Genomic DNA, 17,326 nt, shown 5'->3' on the forward strand with positions numbered 1-17,326 from the left:
ATGAACAGAAGTCACGCACAGGCGTCCACCTGTAGGGGATAACACACACTGCACACCTCCTCCATCCTTCCTGTGTCAGTAAGACTGATGGGTCTCCCATAATGCCACTGAGTCAGACCAGCTTCTCACTATAGTTGAATCTTAGCCCCCTCAAAATCCCCCCACCAACTTCACTCCTGCTCTCTGAAAACATCTCTCTGTCATGTACACACATGCAGCCTATCACTCAGCCTCAGGTTTGTCCTGAGGGGGATTTCAACATATTTGCATGTTGTTGTGACTGACCAGACCCCACCAGCCTGTCAGTATGTGGCTGCCTGCTGCTGTTTACCTGTGGCAGAGAGTGGCGTTGACTCCCGTGCGTGCCAGGTGAAACACTGTTGAGGTTGATGAAGGGAACAAGAGGGAGCAGTCTGACGGTGTATGACGTGAATCAATCCTTCCTCGCCAGCTATCAGTCTTTCTGTGTACGTCTGTGCGTTTCTAGGTCCTGCCTTCTGTGACTGACGCCATTGTGCCTCGCCGCTGAGCCCTCGGCCTGTCCGACGGCTCAGGCCTCTCTGGATTAGAAACACAACAGCTGTATTGTGTGTGTGTGTGTGTGTTGGTGTGTGGGCCTGTATATGTGTGGACATGTGCACTCGTTAGCAGCGTGGACGTTTGTATACTAGGGGGATGTGGCTGAGAGGGTTCGCAGGCACTGGATGTCAGCCTTGCTTCTCACTATCCAGTTATTCTGGCTCTGGGCCCACTGTGTACAGTGTGACTGTGTTGTGTTGCAAAGCTGCAGAGTGGAACGAGTTCACATTGCTGAGATGTTTCTGCAGAATATTCATGCGCTAAGAAAGGCATTGCAATAATTGGTGTGTTATGATGCCTATTTGATTTATTTATTCCATGTGCACTATTGTGGTGCCTCATTTACAGAATGATATCACTCAGCTTTGTTTACAACTAATGCACTAAATTCAACCCTTATGCTAGCCACACATACACAAGAAACCACTAACACAATGTATGTAATGTTACTGAGTCATTACTGATATGACTTATGAAGAACGGATACATGTTAGAGAAGAGAATGAGACTTTCAAACTACTTGTTGGTGTTAGTGTTAAATGCACAGTGATACCACAGCTTCACGTTCTGCTTGATAAGTATGTTGTGGATGTTTGTAAGTTTGTGATTTGATTAAATTGTAAAAGGCGCCAGCAACTTTTCACCTAACCAGACGACTTGTTTAAAACTGAAACGCCAACAAAAAGTGCCGGAAAACGTCCAATAGTGGGGATTGCCAGCTAACCGCACAAGCAACACACAAAATCAGCTCAGTGTATAAGCAGCAAACTGAAGCTGTGTGTTCAGCAAAAATTGGCTTAAATCAGAGTGTTTGGAGCATATTGGGCATGCTGTTGGACAGCGGGAAAGTGGATTATGTTGCTGGACTCGTAGGAGTAGTTTGAGAAGTTTCTATGGATGTTTTGATACTGTATTTCTGCAGAGAAACCATGTTACTGTTGGAGTACAGTGTATGAAACATAAATTCAAGCTGACCGCAGCTGCTGCCCTCTGAAAGAGAAAACTACTTGCATTTAAGAGCCACCTTTCAAGCTTGCAGGATTGAAGCATGTAAAACATAGATATTAGCCTGCATATCCCTATAAAGTTTGCTGAATATTGGCAACATTAAAATATTTCATTTTTATTACTATAATAACTGTATGCTTTACTTGAAATACCTATTATTCACTAGTATTAACTATATTTTACTTGAATAAGCAGCAGCTTGTACAATGGCAAGCAACACTAGACATAATTTATAGAATGAATGAATGGTTTGCTGCACATTAAAGGGTAACAAGGAGGCTTAAGCTACTCTTTCAACAGGATGCAATGGGCCAGAGGCTTGAGAGGCACTTTCCATCCACACAATGAATTGTTGCAATTTCGCTAAAATGCCCTGATGGGGTTAATTTTATTCACGGTGAAGGGTTTTGCCCTCCTTTTGTCGACTGTCACCCATTGAGTGTAAGGGCTCAGGAAATGAGAAACATACTGATAGACAGGGAGAGGTTTAAATCTACTCTCTGTTTGTTAAAGCATGTCCTTCCTGTAATTATCTGAAAGCACACACACACACAGGCAAACACACACACACGCAAACATACTCAGTGTGGCATTTTTCCACTCAACAAGGGGAGGTTTCCTTGAACCTTTACACTCGCTGTACAAATAGTCAATAAGCCTTTGATGTGTCTATGTGGATTTGTGGTTGAGTTTTCACTATTTGTCATACCCAACTATAACACGTCGCCTACTAACAGCTGAGGTCATTGTATCTCTGACATGTTCTTGATTAAAATTCATGCAGAATTTCTGATGTTCCTGTAAACTCATGCAAGCATCTGTATTTTGTGTCGGGGGGTTGTACAGCTTCCCACACACCAGACAAGCCCTGAAAATGTCCACAGTGCCTGTCAAGGTCTTAGTCATCACACAACAATAACGCTGATTACATTGAAACCTTCATTTTTCAGTAATTACTACATGAGCTGCCTTTGAATCCCTTTATTGCCGATGACAGTAGGCAGACTTAAATGTGTGGAAGCTTGAGACTCCCAGTTAAAGCTCCCTCTCTGACCCTCTCGCTCCTACATGTGGACAAACATGTTTGTTATGTCTGTTTGTGGAGGGAACAGAGACGCACAGTTTCCAAGAAAGGCAGATAAGAGGGACGTATCTGATGTGTTGCTGAATGATCGGGATCTGTTTGGATATTCAGAAAATGTGGCAGGACACATCTGTGTGGCATACCTGGTTGATTTTTAATATCACAGCATGCAGCCTGCTATGCCTAGTTTTGCCTGACGTTTTAAGGTCCTTTTTGTCTTCACAGGTTAGTCTGTGCAATCTGGTGCTTTTTTTAAGGTTTGGCCTCATAGATTGTGTTGTGTCAGGCGTAATTTATAGCAAATTGTATGTTTTGTTTTTTAAATCTTTTTTTTAAAGATTGGGTTTGTGTGGGTGTGCAAATTCAAATTCAATTCAAATTACTTTATTTATCCCTGAGGGGAAATTCAGTTAGTCTGGTTACTCTGGAAGAATGAGACAGCCTGATGTCTGTAGGAGCGAAGGATCTATTGAATCTGAATTTGAAAGGAGCAGTCCACTGCTGTTTTTTTTTTTTTGGTCCATAAAGGTTTTTGTGTAGCGGATGATCTGGGTATTTTAAGATGGACTAGAACATCTTGACAGTGCATCTCTCCATGGGGTGGATTACCAAAACTTAAACATGTGTGGTGTGTTTTTTGATTCCTCCAAGTCGTCTTTTTCTAGCTAGTTAATCCACTGCTGAATCCAGAAGCATGGACTCAAGGATGCTCCTCTGTGTGTTTCTCTTCCCGTGGTGGCTCTGTGACTCATACTGAATGGAAGCCAGTTCCTTAGGCAGATGAAAGCCGGAAAACACCAACCCTGCCCACTCTCTAATCCTGCCACTCCCTGCTATCCTCCTCCTACTTGCAAACTTCACCAGGACCATCAGAAAAAAAAGGTGCTCACAGTAACAGAGGACCCTGTTGAAGTTTGGATCGAGGGTCGGCTCTGGGGCACAGAATTGGGACAGATCACGATCCGTGGTAGACAACTTTATTTCTGTAGCCTTAATGAAGATTTACCAGAATATCTGTCTGTCTTCTTTTTGTCACTCGGAGTGTGTGAAATTAGGTTTACCTCACAACTTTCACTGAGGGCCTCTTTGGAATTAGCATTACAAAAGTTTGTGTGCACTTAGTTTTGTGTGAGAGGGACAGCCGTGGCAGGAATTCCAGACTTTCCTCTCTTTTTTTAAATCATTTTATCCCACCAGGCTATTTCAAACATTAGGCCTTCACCTCCCATCAACTGTGCTAGCCACCTCTCCGCAGCCCACCAGAGGAGGGACAGAAAAAGAGAGCGGGGCAAAAAGTACACACTTCCAGAGCCTGACTGTAAACAAACAGGGCTGCTCATGTTGTCTGCTGCTACCTCACAGAAGGTTTTTGTTCTGTTGCGGGGAGGTTTTTATGAACTTCCCCGGAGCAGGGCCCTCAACCCCTACCCACACATGTGAGCCTATGAGTCAAATCGGTGATGAATCACACTCAAACATGACTCTCATTTATCAATGACACATTTAGGGTAGTTTTTTAGTAGACATTTGAAAGTGCCTGGTTCTACGGCTGTGGGGGCAGAATGAAACAGTTGAATGAAACCGGAAAAAAGGCTGTGGGGGCGGGAGAGGGGCATAAACAAAGTTACACTTGCCAGGCAAACAGATGAGTCTCATCTGAGTTTTTGTGTAAAGATGGCTGTTGCATAACAATAGCAAAGCATATGATAACATCATGCAAATATTGTATGGGCACGTCCACAAAGCCATTTGTTTTTTCAAGTGTGATGTGGAAGGCAAGCCTCAGCAGACCCAAAAATAGCACCGACATGAGTGTGGCACATTAAGTTGAACAGAACTTGCTGTTTCTGGATCAAAGTGACTCATGTCTAAGACATCTAATGGACTTTGTGTGTGTGTGAGTGCACATAAGCAATGGTGTCTTTTTTTCCCCTTCTTAACAAATGTAAGACCGGTTTGACCCAGCAAGATTGTCAAATACATGTTCTGTTGTGAGCAGCACTACACAGTTAACAGTCCAAGAGCAAATGTGTCACCGTTTATCATTCCGGTTACTTATAATACATTGATTTCATTTTTTTTGCCTGCTGGTCCTTGAATAGTAAAATTCAACCCTGAAAAAATATCAAGAAAATTGTATCCTTTTTTTTCTTTCTTTTTTTTTTACATCAGCCATCTTAGTTGGCCACTGTTTTTACTGCCACCACAGTGAATTTGAAATAGTCTTGTGGATATGCTTTCGGAGTCAATGTCACATTATTCATCCTCTGTATTTTTTTTAAATTGATAATGATGATGTTGGTGTTATTTAGGAGGCAGAATGCTGCTTCGCCTCATGGAAAACGTTTATCTTGCATCCAAAATGTCTTTGATTGCCATCAGACCTATTTCATTTTTCAATTCATGAACCTCCTGATTCAGAAGCTGCACATACTGGGTGTGTGTGTTTTTAGTATACGTGTCGTCCAGCCCATGTGTAATATCAATGAGTCGGTGCGCCCTGATGTGATCATGTACGCTTTTACTTTCCTGAATATGTTTTTTCCTTATTGTGTTGTTTTTGAAACTTGTTTTATTCCTCTGACACATCTACAGTCATGGAAAAAAATATTAGACAAACCTTGTTTTCTCCTTGCTTTCTTGTTCATTTAATGCCTGGTACAACTAAAGGTACATTTGTTTGGACAAATATAATGATAACAACTAAAATATTCAATTAAATTAAATTCAACTGGCTTTATTGGCATGACGTAACAATTGCCAAAGCAAGCATCAGAAAAAAAGATAACAAGATAAGGAAAGCAATATTTAAAATAGCTCATAAGAGTTTAATTTAAGAGCTGATATCTAGACATCTTCCATGGTTTTCTTGATAATGATTTTGGTCTCTGTACGTTTCTCAGTAGGTCACATTTAAGGGCATGTGACATAGAAAGTATAACAGTATGGTTTCATTTAGAGTCTGTGTTTTAAAAAATGTTGAAATAAGATGTGTTTATCTTTGGTGTTTCCCCTACACATTTGGAACTTCACTGTTAATGGGGTTTTTTCACCGTCAGGCACTTGTTACTTTACTAGAGTGTGTGTTTTTTGTGTTTGTTTGGTTTTAACCGCCCAGTGTCAACAAACCACTGACAAGGTAGATGAAAGGCATTATTCAATTTTATAGATTGCAAAGATACCGGACATTTCTCTGCTGCTGGTGTAGAATGAGATGGAGACTTCAACACAAGGTTTTTATTTACTTTGCAAAGAAAAAGTCAATCAACACGCGAGCAATGGGGAAACCTATGCATTTTATACCGTCTCCTAGGGTGTGGTTCACATCCCTTTCTCCACAGGAGGCACCGGTGACGCCCCTCCCAGGGTGTGGGGCATCCTGCAGGATCCTGCATTTAGGTGCAAAATTAAGTCTGGACATTACAATTTAAAACACAAAAAGGACCTTGGTGTCTAATGGTAGAATGGGGGAGCGAGGTTGGCATCTCAAGTAGCTGAGATTAAAATGTACTATTACATATCTCAAGTTTGGATATTAACTTGTTGTGACAAACTTCTCAACTGAGGCAGGATTTTATAACATTTGTGCATATATTTAGCACACGCTTACCCTGAATGCAGAGTTCATACGGGTGCTTGGAATTCTTGAAAATGCTTGAATTTTAATGTTGAATTTCAAGGTTTGAAAAGTGCTTGGATTTTGAATTAAGTGCTTGTAAATGCTTGAAATTCTTACTGCATTTCTCTTGCAATCTGACTATAGATAACTGCATTTTCAATGGAAAATGAAGACCGCTCTGCCTGCGTCTCGCCTGCGTCTCGCCTGCGTCTTCTCTTTTCTGAGATGATTCTTGTTGCTCTACCCTGTATCTTCTTGCTGAAGGGAGTTTTTCTAATTTCTAGTGGATGTGAGGACTCCTGAAGTCGGCCTATTTGTGGGGCTTTCCTCCTAGTTTGGGTCGTGTATAGTTCCACCAGCTGCCGGTTGATGATTTTTGTGAGCTTACTTTTGCTCCTAGCCCCTAGATTCCCATACCAGTATGTTTTATGAGATTAGCAAACTACTTTTAGTTATTAAAAGTGTAATACCATTGCTGGTGGTATGGTTAAGTGAAATTACCCCTTTTAGTATCGAAGTACTCATCTAAAACATGCCATTTACAACTGTTCAAAGGTACTGGAAAAGCTTGAAAATGGACCTTGAAAGTCCTTGAAAAGTGTATGAATTTGACCACCGAAAGAGTGTACGAACCCTTTGAATGACATGAATCAGATTGACATAAAGTTTTCATCACCTTGTTCTCCTCTCAGGAGCCGTTGGGGCCCAGTCCCTGTTCACCATGCCTCGGCGGCCTGGCTATGGCACCATGGGGAAGCCAATCAAGCTGCTGGCCAACTGCTTCCAGGTGGAGATCCCCAAGATGGATGTCTACCTCTATGAGGTGGACATCAAGCCTGACAAGTGCCCCCGGCGAGTCAACAGGTAGGCCCAACCCTCTAATAGAATCTTTAAAACCTCTCCTTCACCTCTCACAGATACGGTGTTTCAGTGAGAGAACGAAAGAAAAATGACGCTGATGGATGCATTAGATATGGTTTGGGTTGAATCTGTGTCCCTTAATTCAGAGGTGGTCTCTGGATTTCTGTGATAATTGTTGATTTGACATTTTAAACACTGTTTTTGAAGTCTTAAACATGTCAGCATTTTACTACCTACAGTGTAACGTTAACCCACTGTGTTTGTGTTGTGCAGGGAGGTGGTTGACTCAATGGTGCAGCACTTTAAGGTGACAATCTTTGGGGATCGCAGGCCCGTCTACGATGGAAAGAGGAGCCTGTACACAGCCAACCCACTGCCTGTGGCACCCGCAGGGGTAAGCTTAGGAGACAACTCTGACACACTTATATGAAACACACAAAAACATCTCAATGTAAACCATGGTTACAGGTTCCTAACTGAGTGAAATGACTGCTAAGTATCCAAGTGCCAGCAATGATAAGAGCTGTTTGCAATCTCTAAATGCTAAGAAAAGCAGCTTCAGTGCTTCTTTTCTTAACTCCTTTAGCATAAGACTGGACCATCCTTTAGGAAAGGAATAGATAGGAGAAGGAGGTTTGCCATCAAGTTCAAGGAAAAGTGGTAAAGATATAGGATGTCATTTTTTTGACTACTTGACCACAGCCCATATATGATAACTAGTGTTCAGAGACACAATCTCAACAGAGTGTCATTAGGCCTGTCACGATAACACATTTTTTAGGACGATATATTTTCCCAGAAAGTATCACGATAAACGATAGTATTGTTGTATCGATGTGGTTTTAGTTTTATAACCATATGAGAGCATAATAAGTACATCCTTTTCTACAGCAATGATTTTTTAAATCTCGAGAATATTAAATATTGGAATTGAAATGTGGAAAAGAAATATTAAAATATCCGAGATAAATAAAACATAAATAAATAAATTAACTACAACCAAAACAAATAAAATAGACTCTCAGGCTCTGTTAACATAAAAATGCACTGAGATAATCATTATGTGTCATATTATTTTATTATTAAAATAACATTTAAACAGCTGGAATTGCTGCTTGGGAAATATATATTTTTTCCACCAGTTTGTGCTGCCTGTCAAACATTTGCAGCATTACTTTAAACACAACACAAAAAAGCACAAAAAGTCTCGCATGTAAATGACGATATATTGAGTCCAGAAAAAAACTATTGTGTCCATTTTTATATATCAAACGATTAGTCGATACAGTAATTATCGTGACAGGCCTAATTGTCATTACCGGAAGCAAAACATATCTGCAGTATTATAACACACAAGAAACACGAATACCCAGAATCTTAACCACTTGAAACCTTCCCCTCTTTAACTGCTTCTGCTCTGATCTAACCTTCTTAGTCCTGTCTCACCCTGTTGTTTATCCTCAGGTGGACCTGGATGTGACTCTACCTGGTGAGGGAGGAAAAGATCGGCCCTTTAAAGTTTCCATCAAGTTTGTGTCTCTGGTCAGCTGGCACATGCTCCACGAGGTGCTGACTGGCCGCAGCATGCCTGAACCTCTGGAGCTGGACAAGCCCATCAGCACCAACCCTGTGCACGCAGTGGATGTAGTGCTTCGACACCTGCCCTCCATGAAGTGAGCTGCTGCTGCTGGTTTTATCTGGACTGTTTTTTTTAATGGTTGCCTCTTTTAATTATAGCTGGAGGCCTAGGTTTATGGTTATTGGATAATTGAGAGTAGGCTTGTCACGATGACAAATTTTTTAGGACGATATATTTTCCCAGAAATGCGATAAACGATATTATTGTGGAGTTCATTCTTTTCCACAGCAATTCATTTTTAAATCTCTATTTAATATTATATATATATTTTAATATTAAACATTGGAATTGAAATGTGTAAAATATTTAAACATCCTGGATAAAACAAATCAAATAGACTCTCAGGCTCTGAGAGAGATTACATTTTATAATTGATAAATATTATATTATGATATATTATAAATAATATATAAATAACTATTTCTGAGATTTTTTTCGGCAATTCCTAATGCCTGTCAAGCATTTGCAGTATTACTGAAATGGCACAAAAAGTCTGCGTTACAATGCGTCCACTATAAGAGTGGCGTGGCTCCTTTAAGAGGCAGGACAGTCAGTGCTAACAGGCTAACAATTAGCTCTGTAGCAGTATAGTGTGTATGTGCTGCAGCAGCATGTGTTCACTTAGCAACCTCCATTTGTTTACAACAAGCACCGGACACTCTGTGCACAGTTGGCGATACCGTTTAATTTACGATCAGCGGCGGACACTTTGTGTACAGTTAGCATGCAGGTTTGTTTACAATAAGCGGCGGCCGCTGTGCAGTTAGCGACGACGGCTGCAGTTGTTGTGCTGCTGAGCTGAACAGTGAAATCTGGAATGTTCCCACACGGGCTTTGGCACTAATTCTATTTATTCCACCAAATTTCTGGAGTTGTGCAGCCGTAGGGAAACCTGACTTTGAGTTACACAATCACTGTGCTTCAGCTGGCTAGCGTCCGCACTGTGCTGCGCCTCCCACAGAGAGCAGGTTGAGCGTCAGGAGAGGGACAGAAGCAGCATGACTGGCGAAAATGTTGATGGCTTATGTAAACAACAATTGTTGAGTCCACAAATTGCGTCCATTTTTATATATCGAACAGTAAGTTGATATAGTGACTATTGTGACAGGCCTAATTCAGAGATAATGTTTAAAAGTATCTTCAACAGCAGATCAAGTAAAAAAAAAAAGCCCATTTATCCTCCCAACCTTCATTTTCAGTCAGCAAACGTAAAGACAAAAGATAGAGAACACATTGTATAAAACGATCCCTCTGATACTCATTGTAAATAATATATATTTGTTTTGTCATAGTGGCACCAATATCAGCACTCTGATCCCAACGGAAATCAAACGCAGCTTATATGGGCTTTCACGAAGCCTCATACTTGACCTCATACCATCTTCAACTCGATATCAGTTTCCTAAGCCCAAGCAAGAGCACAGTCGAGCACAATATCACCAGTGCCTTAATGAAAATCTCTTTCAAAGCGTTATTAAAAAGTGGTTATATCGACACCTTTCATTTAGCCTTGTTCTCAGCCACCAGGGGCCCGTTATTGCACCTCAACAGCATCATTTCAGTCCAGGTTTCCCCAAGAAAAATGTGGCCCATGTAGGTTATTAATGTGTCTCCTGGGCAGATTAATAAGAGGTGGATAGGTCCGGGTAGTGTCACCACCTCCATTTCACTGATGTAGTTTCAGGCCTTATTGAGGAGCAGCTGAACGTGACACTGTTTAAACACATATTGACCTACATTCACAATTCAGGATGTTTGAACTCATCTTACATTTCCTGTCTCCTTTTTATCTGCCCCTTTCCTTCTTGTCCCATGTTATCCTCCGTTTCATCCTTTTGTCTTGATTGACTTAACCTCCCCATTATCTTTTATTCCTTTAATATCTTTGCTCTAACAATGACTACTTTTTCCTCTATCTAGGTACACTCCGGTGGGTCGATCCTTCTTCTCAGCTCCAGAGGGCTATGACCATCCCCTTGGAGGTGGGAGGGAGGTTTGGTTTGGCTTTCATCAATCTGTGCGTCCTGCCATGTGGAAGATGATGCTTAACATTGACGGTAAGAACCAAATTCCACCCTGCATTAAATATGTAATCTGTATTTATGACTTACTGCATCAGATGCATTCAGGAGGAACTACAACCCTGATTCCCCAAAAGTTGGGACACTTTTTAAAATAAATAAAAAGCAGAATGCGTCAGATTAGCCGCGTTTCCACTATAGTCGACTACCCGGGATGAGGCAGGTCTCCGTCCCCGAAACGCCCCTAATTTGAATTTGAGCCGTCACGAGCGGCTGTTTGACCGGCTGTTTTTTTGGCCCTGTCAAAGAGCGGGGCCATTTTTCTCCCCTGAAAAAAGCCTGGTTGCTGATTGGATAGAACGCTGAGCGGGATAATAATAATAATAATAATAATAATAATAATAATAATACATTTTATTTATGGGCGCCATTCACGTCAGTCACGGTCACCTTACAAACACAGCCAAAAACATTAGATAAAAACAAGAACACAAGCAACTACATGATACTCTCTTTGTTTACAACAAGCACCGAACACTTTGTGTACAGTTCGCATGCCGGTTTGTTTACAATAAGAGGCGGACGCTGTGCACAGTCAGTGACGGCGGCCGCAGTTGTTGTGCATGCTGTCAAAAATGTCGCTAAGCGATTACGCGATGGTCAAAAACCATACCTCACCTCCGGAGTCTCCTTAATCCCTCTGGGGCCTTTGAGAGGGCGTGGCCTGAGACTTTCCCAGCGACCACTTTTTATTCTAATGGAAACGTGGCTATTCAGGATGCGTGCATTTATTTACAAAACACAAAAGTTTCCCAGTTGAGCATTATATATCTTGTCTTTGCTCTGAAATCAGTTGAATGTCAGTCACAAAGTAATTGCAAATCATTGCATTCTGCTTTTATTACATTTTTCATAGCATCCCAACTTCTTTGGAATTTGAGTTGTTCTTTTAGTACGGCTGTTCATATTTCAAAATATTGAAATATATGCAAGATTCACAGCATTTTCTTTGTAATTCAATCTTTGTTTGAAAAAAAATATGCCATCTCTTATACAGTCACACAGAAATTGTTTTCTGCTTCCCTTTCCCAGCTTGGGAAATGAGATTTTAATAATTAAACAGATCGGAATGACATGGAGCCTCCATAATACGGGCTATTTTTAGAGATCTGGCCATGATCAGTTTACTTTCAGTGATGTTTTGTTTGAGGAAATTTATTAGCAGTTTTTAACATAAATCACGCACATGATAAACCTATTTCATTGGAGCTGAATGAGGTCTGTAGGATGCTCTCAAGGCTCTTTCAGCATCAGGGAGGGTGGAGAGTTGTGGTGGGGGATCCAATAATTTTTTTTGACGCAGTACTATGTGTATGGGCTTGAGAGTGAAACTATTAGATATATTTGCTTTTATTTGGGTAATCGCCTCAGCTAGGGAGGTTCTGTTTCAGTTCGGTTTGTTTGTTTGTCAGTAGGATAAGGAAAAAACTACTGGTCCATTTTTCAATAAACTTGGTGGAAGTGTGTAGCACGGGCCAAAGAAGAACCCATTACATTTTGGAGCAGATCCGAATCACTAGGCAGTTACACAAGTTATTTTTTTTACTTTGGTTAGCGTTGTGAAAAAAGGCATTTGGCCCTGGTGCAGGTTCTAAAGGTTCTTCTAACTGCTGGTTTTCTGATTTTAGCTTTACATGGTGATGACATTGCTCCTTTTCTGATAAATACAAAATCGCATATTTTTATATTGTGATATAATTGCAAATGCAATTAATCGTTCAGCCCTAGAACTGAGCCAGATCAAAATGTAGTTCTGTATTTGGCGTTAACACTGGAATATTGTCAGGAGAAAAACTGTTTGATGACCTGAAATAGCAAGCTACAATCTGTTATTATTTGTGGATTAAGTGTCAGGAAGGGTGATGGAGAATGTGTTTTGCCATATGCACACTGCAGGAGGTTGTTGGGAGACCAAGTCTCTGCTGACGGAAGAGAAAGTGTGTGTGTGTGTGTGTGTGTGAGAGAGAGAGAGAGAGTGTTGGAGGAACTTGGAGGGAGGTGGGTTTTTGGTTGGATGGGAACTGACTCGTTGGTTGCTGTGGAGACGGAGAGCAGCTAGTGTGTGTGTGTGTGTGTGTGTGTGTATGTGTGTGGTTGTGGCGGCATGACTGAGACTGGTGGGTGTTGCCTGGGTCAGGAGGGTAGCTGTGTGGAGCATTTCCTTGAGACGGCTTTTGTTTTGCTCCAAGTCTTTGAAGCCTCTGTCTCTATTTGAATCTTTCCCTCTCTGCTGCCTTTTGTCTCATTTTCCCGCCTCTCATCCTTCGAAATCAGTTGGCCAGCTCAAGTCTCCCTTGTCTGCTCTCTAACAACAAACCACAATTCTGAGTGTTTGCAAAAGATTTGTTTTCTAACACTTCTGTATGGCATTGTGCACTGTCAAAGCAAACTATTAGGCCTTTTTAAATTCATGCACATGAACAAACACTGCTTCCCACGCCGGCTATCATGGGTGATGAAGAGCGCATATACCAAATAATTGTAAATACAGAGAAATTAGACATTTTACAGTTGCAAGAATGACTCATGAACACTTCTGAATACACAGAGATTACATCAGAGTGCGTGGGAGGAGATTTAGGAGTGATGTCACAGCCTGTCAGTGTTGAAAGGCTCAAGGATACAAATCAGAGGTGTAAGAGAACGTGTGTACAATGCAATCATCTGCCTCAAGGATGTATGCTACCGGTGCTTTTTCATCAAACACAAAGAGAGATTTCTTGCATCACAACAGCTGAGCCAGGTTATTTGTCAGCAACTTCTCAAACGGCGCTCTCTTCATCTCTCTCTGTCCATTTTTGGATTTCTTCCGCTCTTGCTTTGTGTTTTGTCATACCCGTTCCCCTAGCATTTCACTTCTCTCTGATGTTGTATGTCTCGCTCTGCCGTCTCATCTATTATATATTTTGATTTGCTAGTGCCTCAGTCTTTCCAGTCCAGTTTTTGAGAGAAAGTATTGTGATCAGAACAAAGGGAACCTGCCTCGGTTTTACTTTTTTCTTCGGACAGACTTCGTGTTAATTCGAATTGAGGGTTTTATTCAGTGATTTTTAATTTCTGGGTTATGATGTCAAAAATATGATGAGTCATTTGAAGCTTCATTCCCAAATCCTCAGAAGTAGCCTTGGAGAAAAAAAAAAGCCAAAAACAGACCTCAATTTTCTTTTTTTACTGCATAAAAGCAACTAAACCATTATTTAAACAATTGCAACTACTTGCATATTATCATATAATCACATTACACTACTTATTTATGAGGTCGATGAGTATCAAACAGGGATTCTTCTGTATAAAGTAATTTGCCTTCCTGCATCTCTACCTATTTTATTTTATAGTTACTTTGAGTTTAATTCTCATTATCATGCACATCTTACAAGAAGAAAGAATGACTGACATATTCCTTTCTGTAGGACTTCTGTTGCTAAATTCTCATTTGTCCATCAAGGTGGAATGACATAAAAATCTAACAGAATCATGTTCCTCTTTAAATACATTTAAGACGAAGCTCACAAAATCCCTACAGATGTTCTAAACATCTTTGTATCATTGTTTTGTTTGTATTTTTTTATTTTCATCTAGCTATGTAATTTAAGTAAAGTATAGTTATTTATAGGTTTAAGAGGGAGGGTTGCTTCCCTGCACATTTTATCTGTTTCTTGTACTGTTCTTTCTTTGTTTGTATATTTTTAAGTGCAAACAACAATAAATAAAAAAATAAAGAATCAAGTAATTTCATAGGATATTACGTGTTTTTTGAGTCTCGTCCTTGCGTTATCTTGCAGTGTCTGCCACCGCCTTCTACAAGGCTCAGCCAGTCATCCAGTTCATGTGTGAAGTGCTCGACATCCACAACATCGACGAGCAGCCTCGCCCTCTCACCGACTCGCACCGGGTCAAATTCACCAAAGAAATCAAAGGTAAAGAACGAGGTATTTATTGAGCCTGCATGTGAGAAACAGTTCATTTCAATCAATAAAAAGTGCATAATGTGTGCCATCCACAAAGTGACACATTCTAACGCCACCTCAACACTTGGTGTTGTTGACCAGGTTTGAAGGTGGAGGTGACGCACTGTGGAACCATGCGGAGGAAGTACCGCGTCTGCAACGTGACCCGTCGGCCTGCCAGCCATCAAACGTGAGTCAGCTTCCGGGCGGGCGGGCGGGCGGGGGAACAGGAGACTCTGGGCGGAGTGTGTGGATGGGATGGGGGCGGGCAGCACACACCACAGAGGATGCTCTCACCAATTCACCACCAAATAAACCAGATAATAGCTGACTCATCTTACAGCCATGTGGTCAACATTAGTCATCAGATAGTAAAGTAGCTGTGTGTGTATCTTGAGTCTCAACAACCCAGAGTAGAATAAATCTCTCTGTGTTGTCCTTAAAATGATCACCTTATTGCCATAAAATGTGGAAAATAAATATTAAAACATGCTAGATAAAACAAATAATAACAAAGACTTGCAGGCTCTGTTAACAGAAATAATACTGTTGTTAATGATTTTTAAATACTATATATATTGACATGAAATGTTCTTCTCTCTGCAGGTTCCCTCTACAGTTGGAAAACGGTCAGACTGTAGAGCGCACTGTAGCCCAGTACTTCAGGGAGAAGTACAACCTGCAGCTTAAGTATCCACATTTGCCCTGTCTACAAGTGGGTCAGGAGCAAAAGCACACCTATCTGCCCCTGGAGGTGAGAGAAAACAAGTTGATAGCCCATTTTTACTTTGGGATTCAGTTTAAACATAACTACAAGTATGATCAAATCTGTAGTGTTAGGTCCCAGGTCTGCCTGCGCATCTGCTATATGAATTAGGGATGGGAATAAACCTTGCTAGCATGAATTACTGAGTTTAATTTGATCCAAAACAGTAACAAAACACATTTAAATATGAAGATTACTGTGAAAACTAACCTCATGCCTCTTCGGGGGCTAAAACATAAAACATTGAACTCTTTGATATTATCTTTACAGTTTAATCTCACGTGATCTAGTTTAATCGACAGGATCAAGTCTCTTTTCGTCCTTTCAAAATAAAAGCGTCCATTATCAAAACAGGCTTTTGCACAATACTTTATATATATCTTTTATTTTGCCCATGTATTCATTCAGATTTATCGATTAATTGATTGTTAACATTATAGATAATCAAGACAGGTTTCTTCCAAATGCCCATCCCTAATATGAATAAGATAATAATCAAATTATTACCAAAACGTTTTCCTTTAATTTTCTTGCAGGTGTGTAACATTGTAGCTGGTCAAAGGTGCATCAAGAAGCTGACAGATAATCAGACCTCCACTATGATCAAAGCCACAGCTCGCTCTGCACCCGACAGGCAGGAGGAGATCAGCAGGCTGGTGAGTTGGATCAAATTCTTCTCTATCACTCCACAGTCACCCTGTTTGAATACTGAAATGAAACCGATGCCATCTGTTGATAAGTCGACTGTAGATGTCAAGTAATCACACCAACAGAATAAAAATTCATGGCTGTGCCATTAAGTTACTCACATACTTGGATGAGGTTTTTTTTACTCAGCAGGCACTTGCAAAAAATACTTTGGTTAAAATGTTTTACCATTTTGTAGTGTATTTTATTACTAATGGTAAAAAAAACAGTTGAACACAAAAACAAATCATGTTTGTACATCAAATTTTTCTGATTTTCCCACTGGAATGCATATAGTGGGCAGAACATCTTGTCAAGTCAAAGTTTATTTATAGAGCACAAATATCATGCTGTATATAATATATGTTTGACACTTATTTACCACATCTTAACCCTCTGAATGTTTAATTTTAAAGATCACCAAAAATACTATAGTACCTTAAGAGTTCAAACATTCACGACACTTGTGGGCACTTGGAAAAGTGTTTATATCTAAATTCCATTTTTATTACTCATATATTACTCTCATTTAAAAAACAACCTCTTATTTAAAAGTGCTGTATAGTTATTAAAATACAATAAAATCATTCGCAAATATAGTAATAAATGAAAACAATAAAATAATACTAAAGCAATAAAATAGTAATAAAAAAACTAAATTTAACATCAGAATTAGAGTTTTTTTTTAAAGAAAATAAAAAAACCAAGGATTCTTGCCTAACTAAGACTGAACGCCAAGGAGAATAAATAGGTTTTTAATAATGTTTTAAATAATGTTTATGACAAATTTAATGATGACAACAAAAATAGCTCATAAGAGTTTAATTTAAAAGCTGATATCTAGACATTTTCCATGTTTTTCTTCATAATAACCAAAATCATGATTAAGAAAACCATGGCAAATGTCTAGATATCCGCTCTTAAATTAAACTCTTATGAGCCATTTTTGTTGTTTTCATTATATTTGTCCAAACAAATGTACCTTTAGTTGTACCAGGCATTAAAAGAAAAAAAAAAAGCAAGGGTGGTCTAATAATTTTTTCCATTGGTGTAAG

At 40.0% G+C, this 17,326-nt stretch overlaps 1 protein-coding gene across 3 annotated transcripts in view; it reads left to right on the top strand.

Annotated features, from left to right (window-relative positions):
• The window catches only part of ago3a (argonaute RISC catalytic component 3a), a 44,262-nt gene that overhangs the window by 7,552 nt on the left and 19,384 nt on the right, over window positions 1-17,326 (top strand). For 2 of the 3 annotated variants that reach the window (XM_059339056.1, XM_059339059.1), the window contains exons 2-9: window positions 6,983-7,154; window positions 7,425-7,545; window positions 8,616-8,824; window positions 10,711-10,847; window positions 14,654-14,800; window positions 14,921-15,008; window positions 15,425-15,572; window positions 16,121-16,240. In XM_059339056.1, coding sequence (XP_059195039.1) covers window positions 6,983-7,154; window positions 7,425-7,545; window positions 8,616-8,824; window positions 10,711-10,847; window positions 14,654-14,800; window positions 14,921-15,008; window positions 15,425-15,572; window positions 16,121-16,240 — 1,142 coding nt within the window. The remainder of the gene's footprint in view (window positions 1-6,982; window positions 7,155-7,424; window positions 7,546-8,615; window positions 8,825-10,710; window positions 10,848-14,653; window positions 14,801-14,920; window positions 15,009-15,424; window positions 15,573-16,120; window positions 16,241-17,326) is intronic. The other variant, XM_059339058.1, reaches the window with a different exon arrangement.

This window comes from Centropristis striata, chromosome 8 (assembly GCF_030273125.1).
Source record: "Centropristis striata isolate RG_2023a ecotype Rhode Island chromosome 8, C.striata_1.0, whole genome shotgun sequence".
NCBI lineage: Eukaryota > Metazoa > Chordata > Actinopteri > Perciformes > Serranidae > Centropristis > Centropristis striata.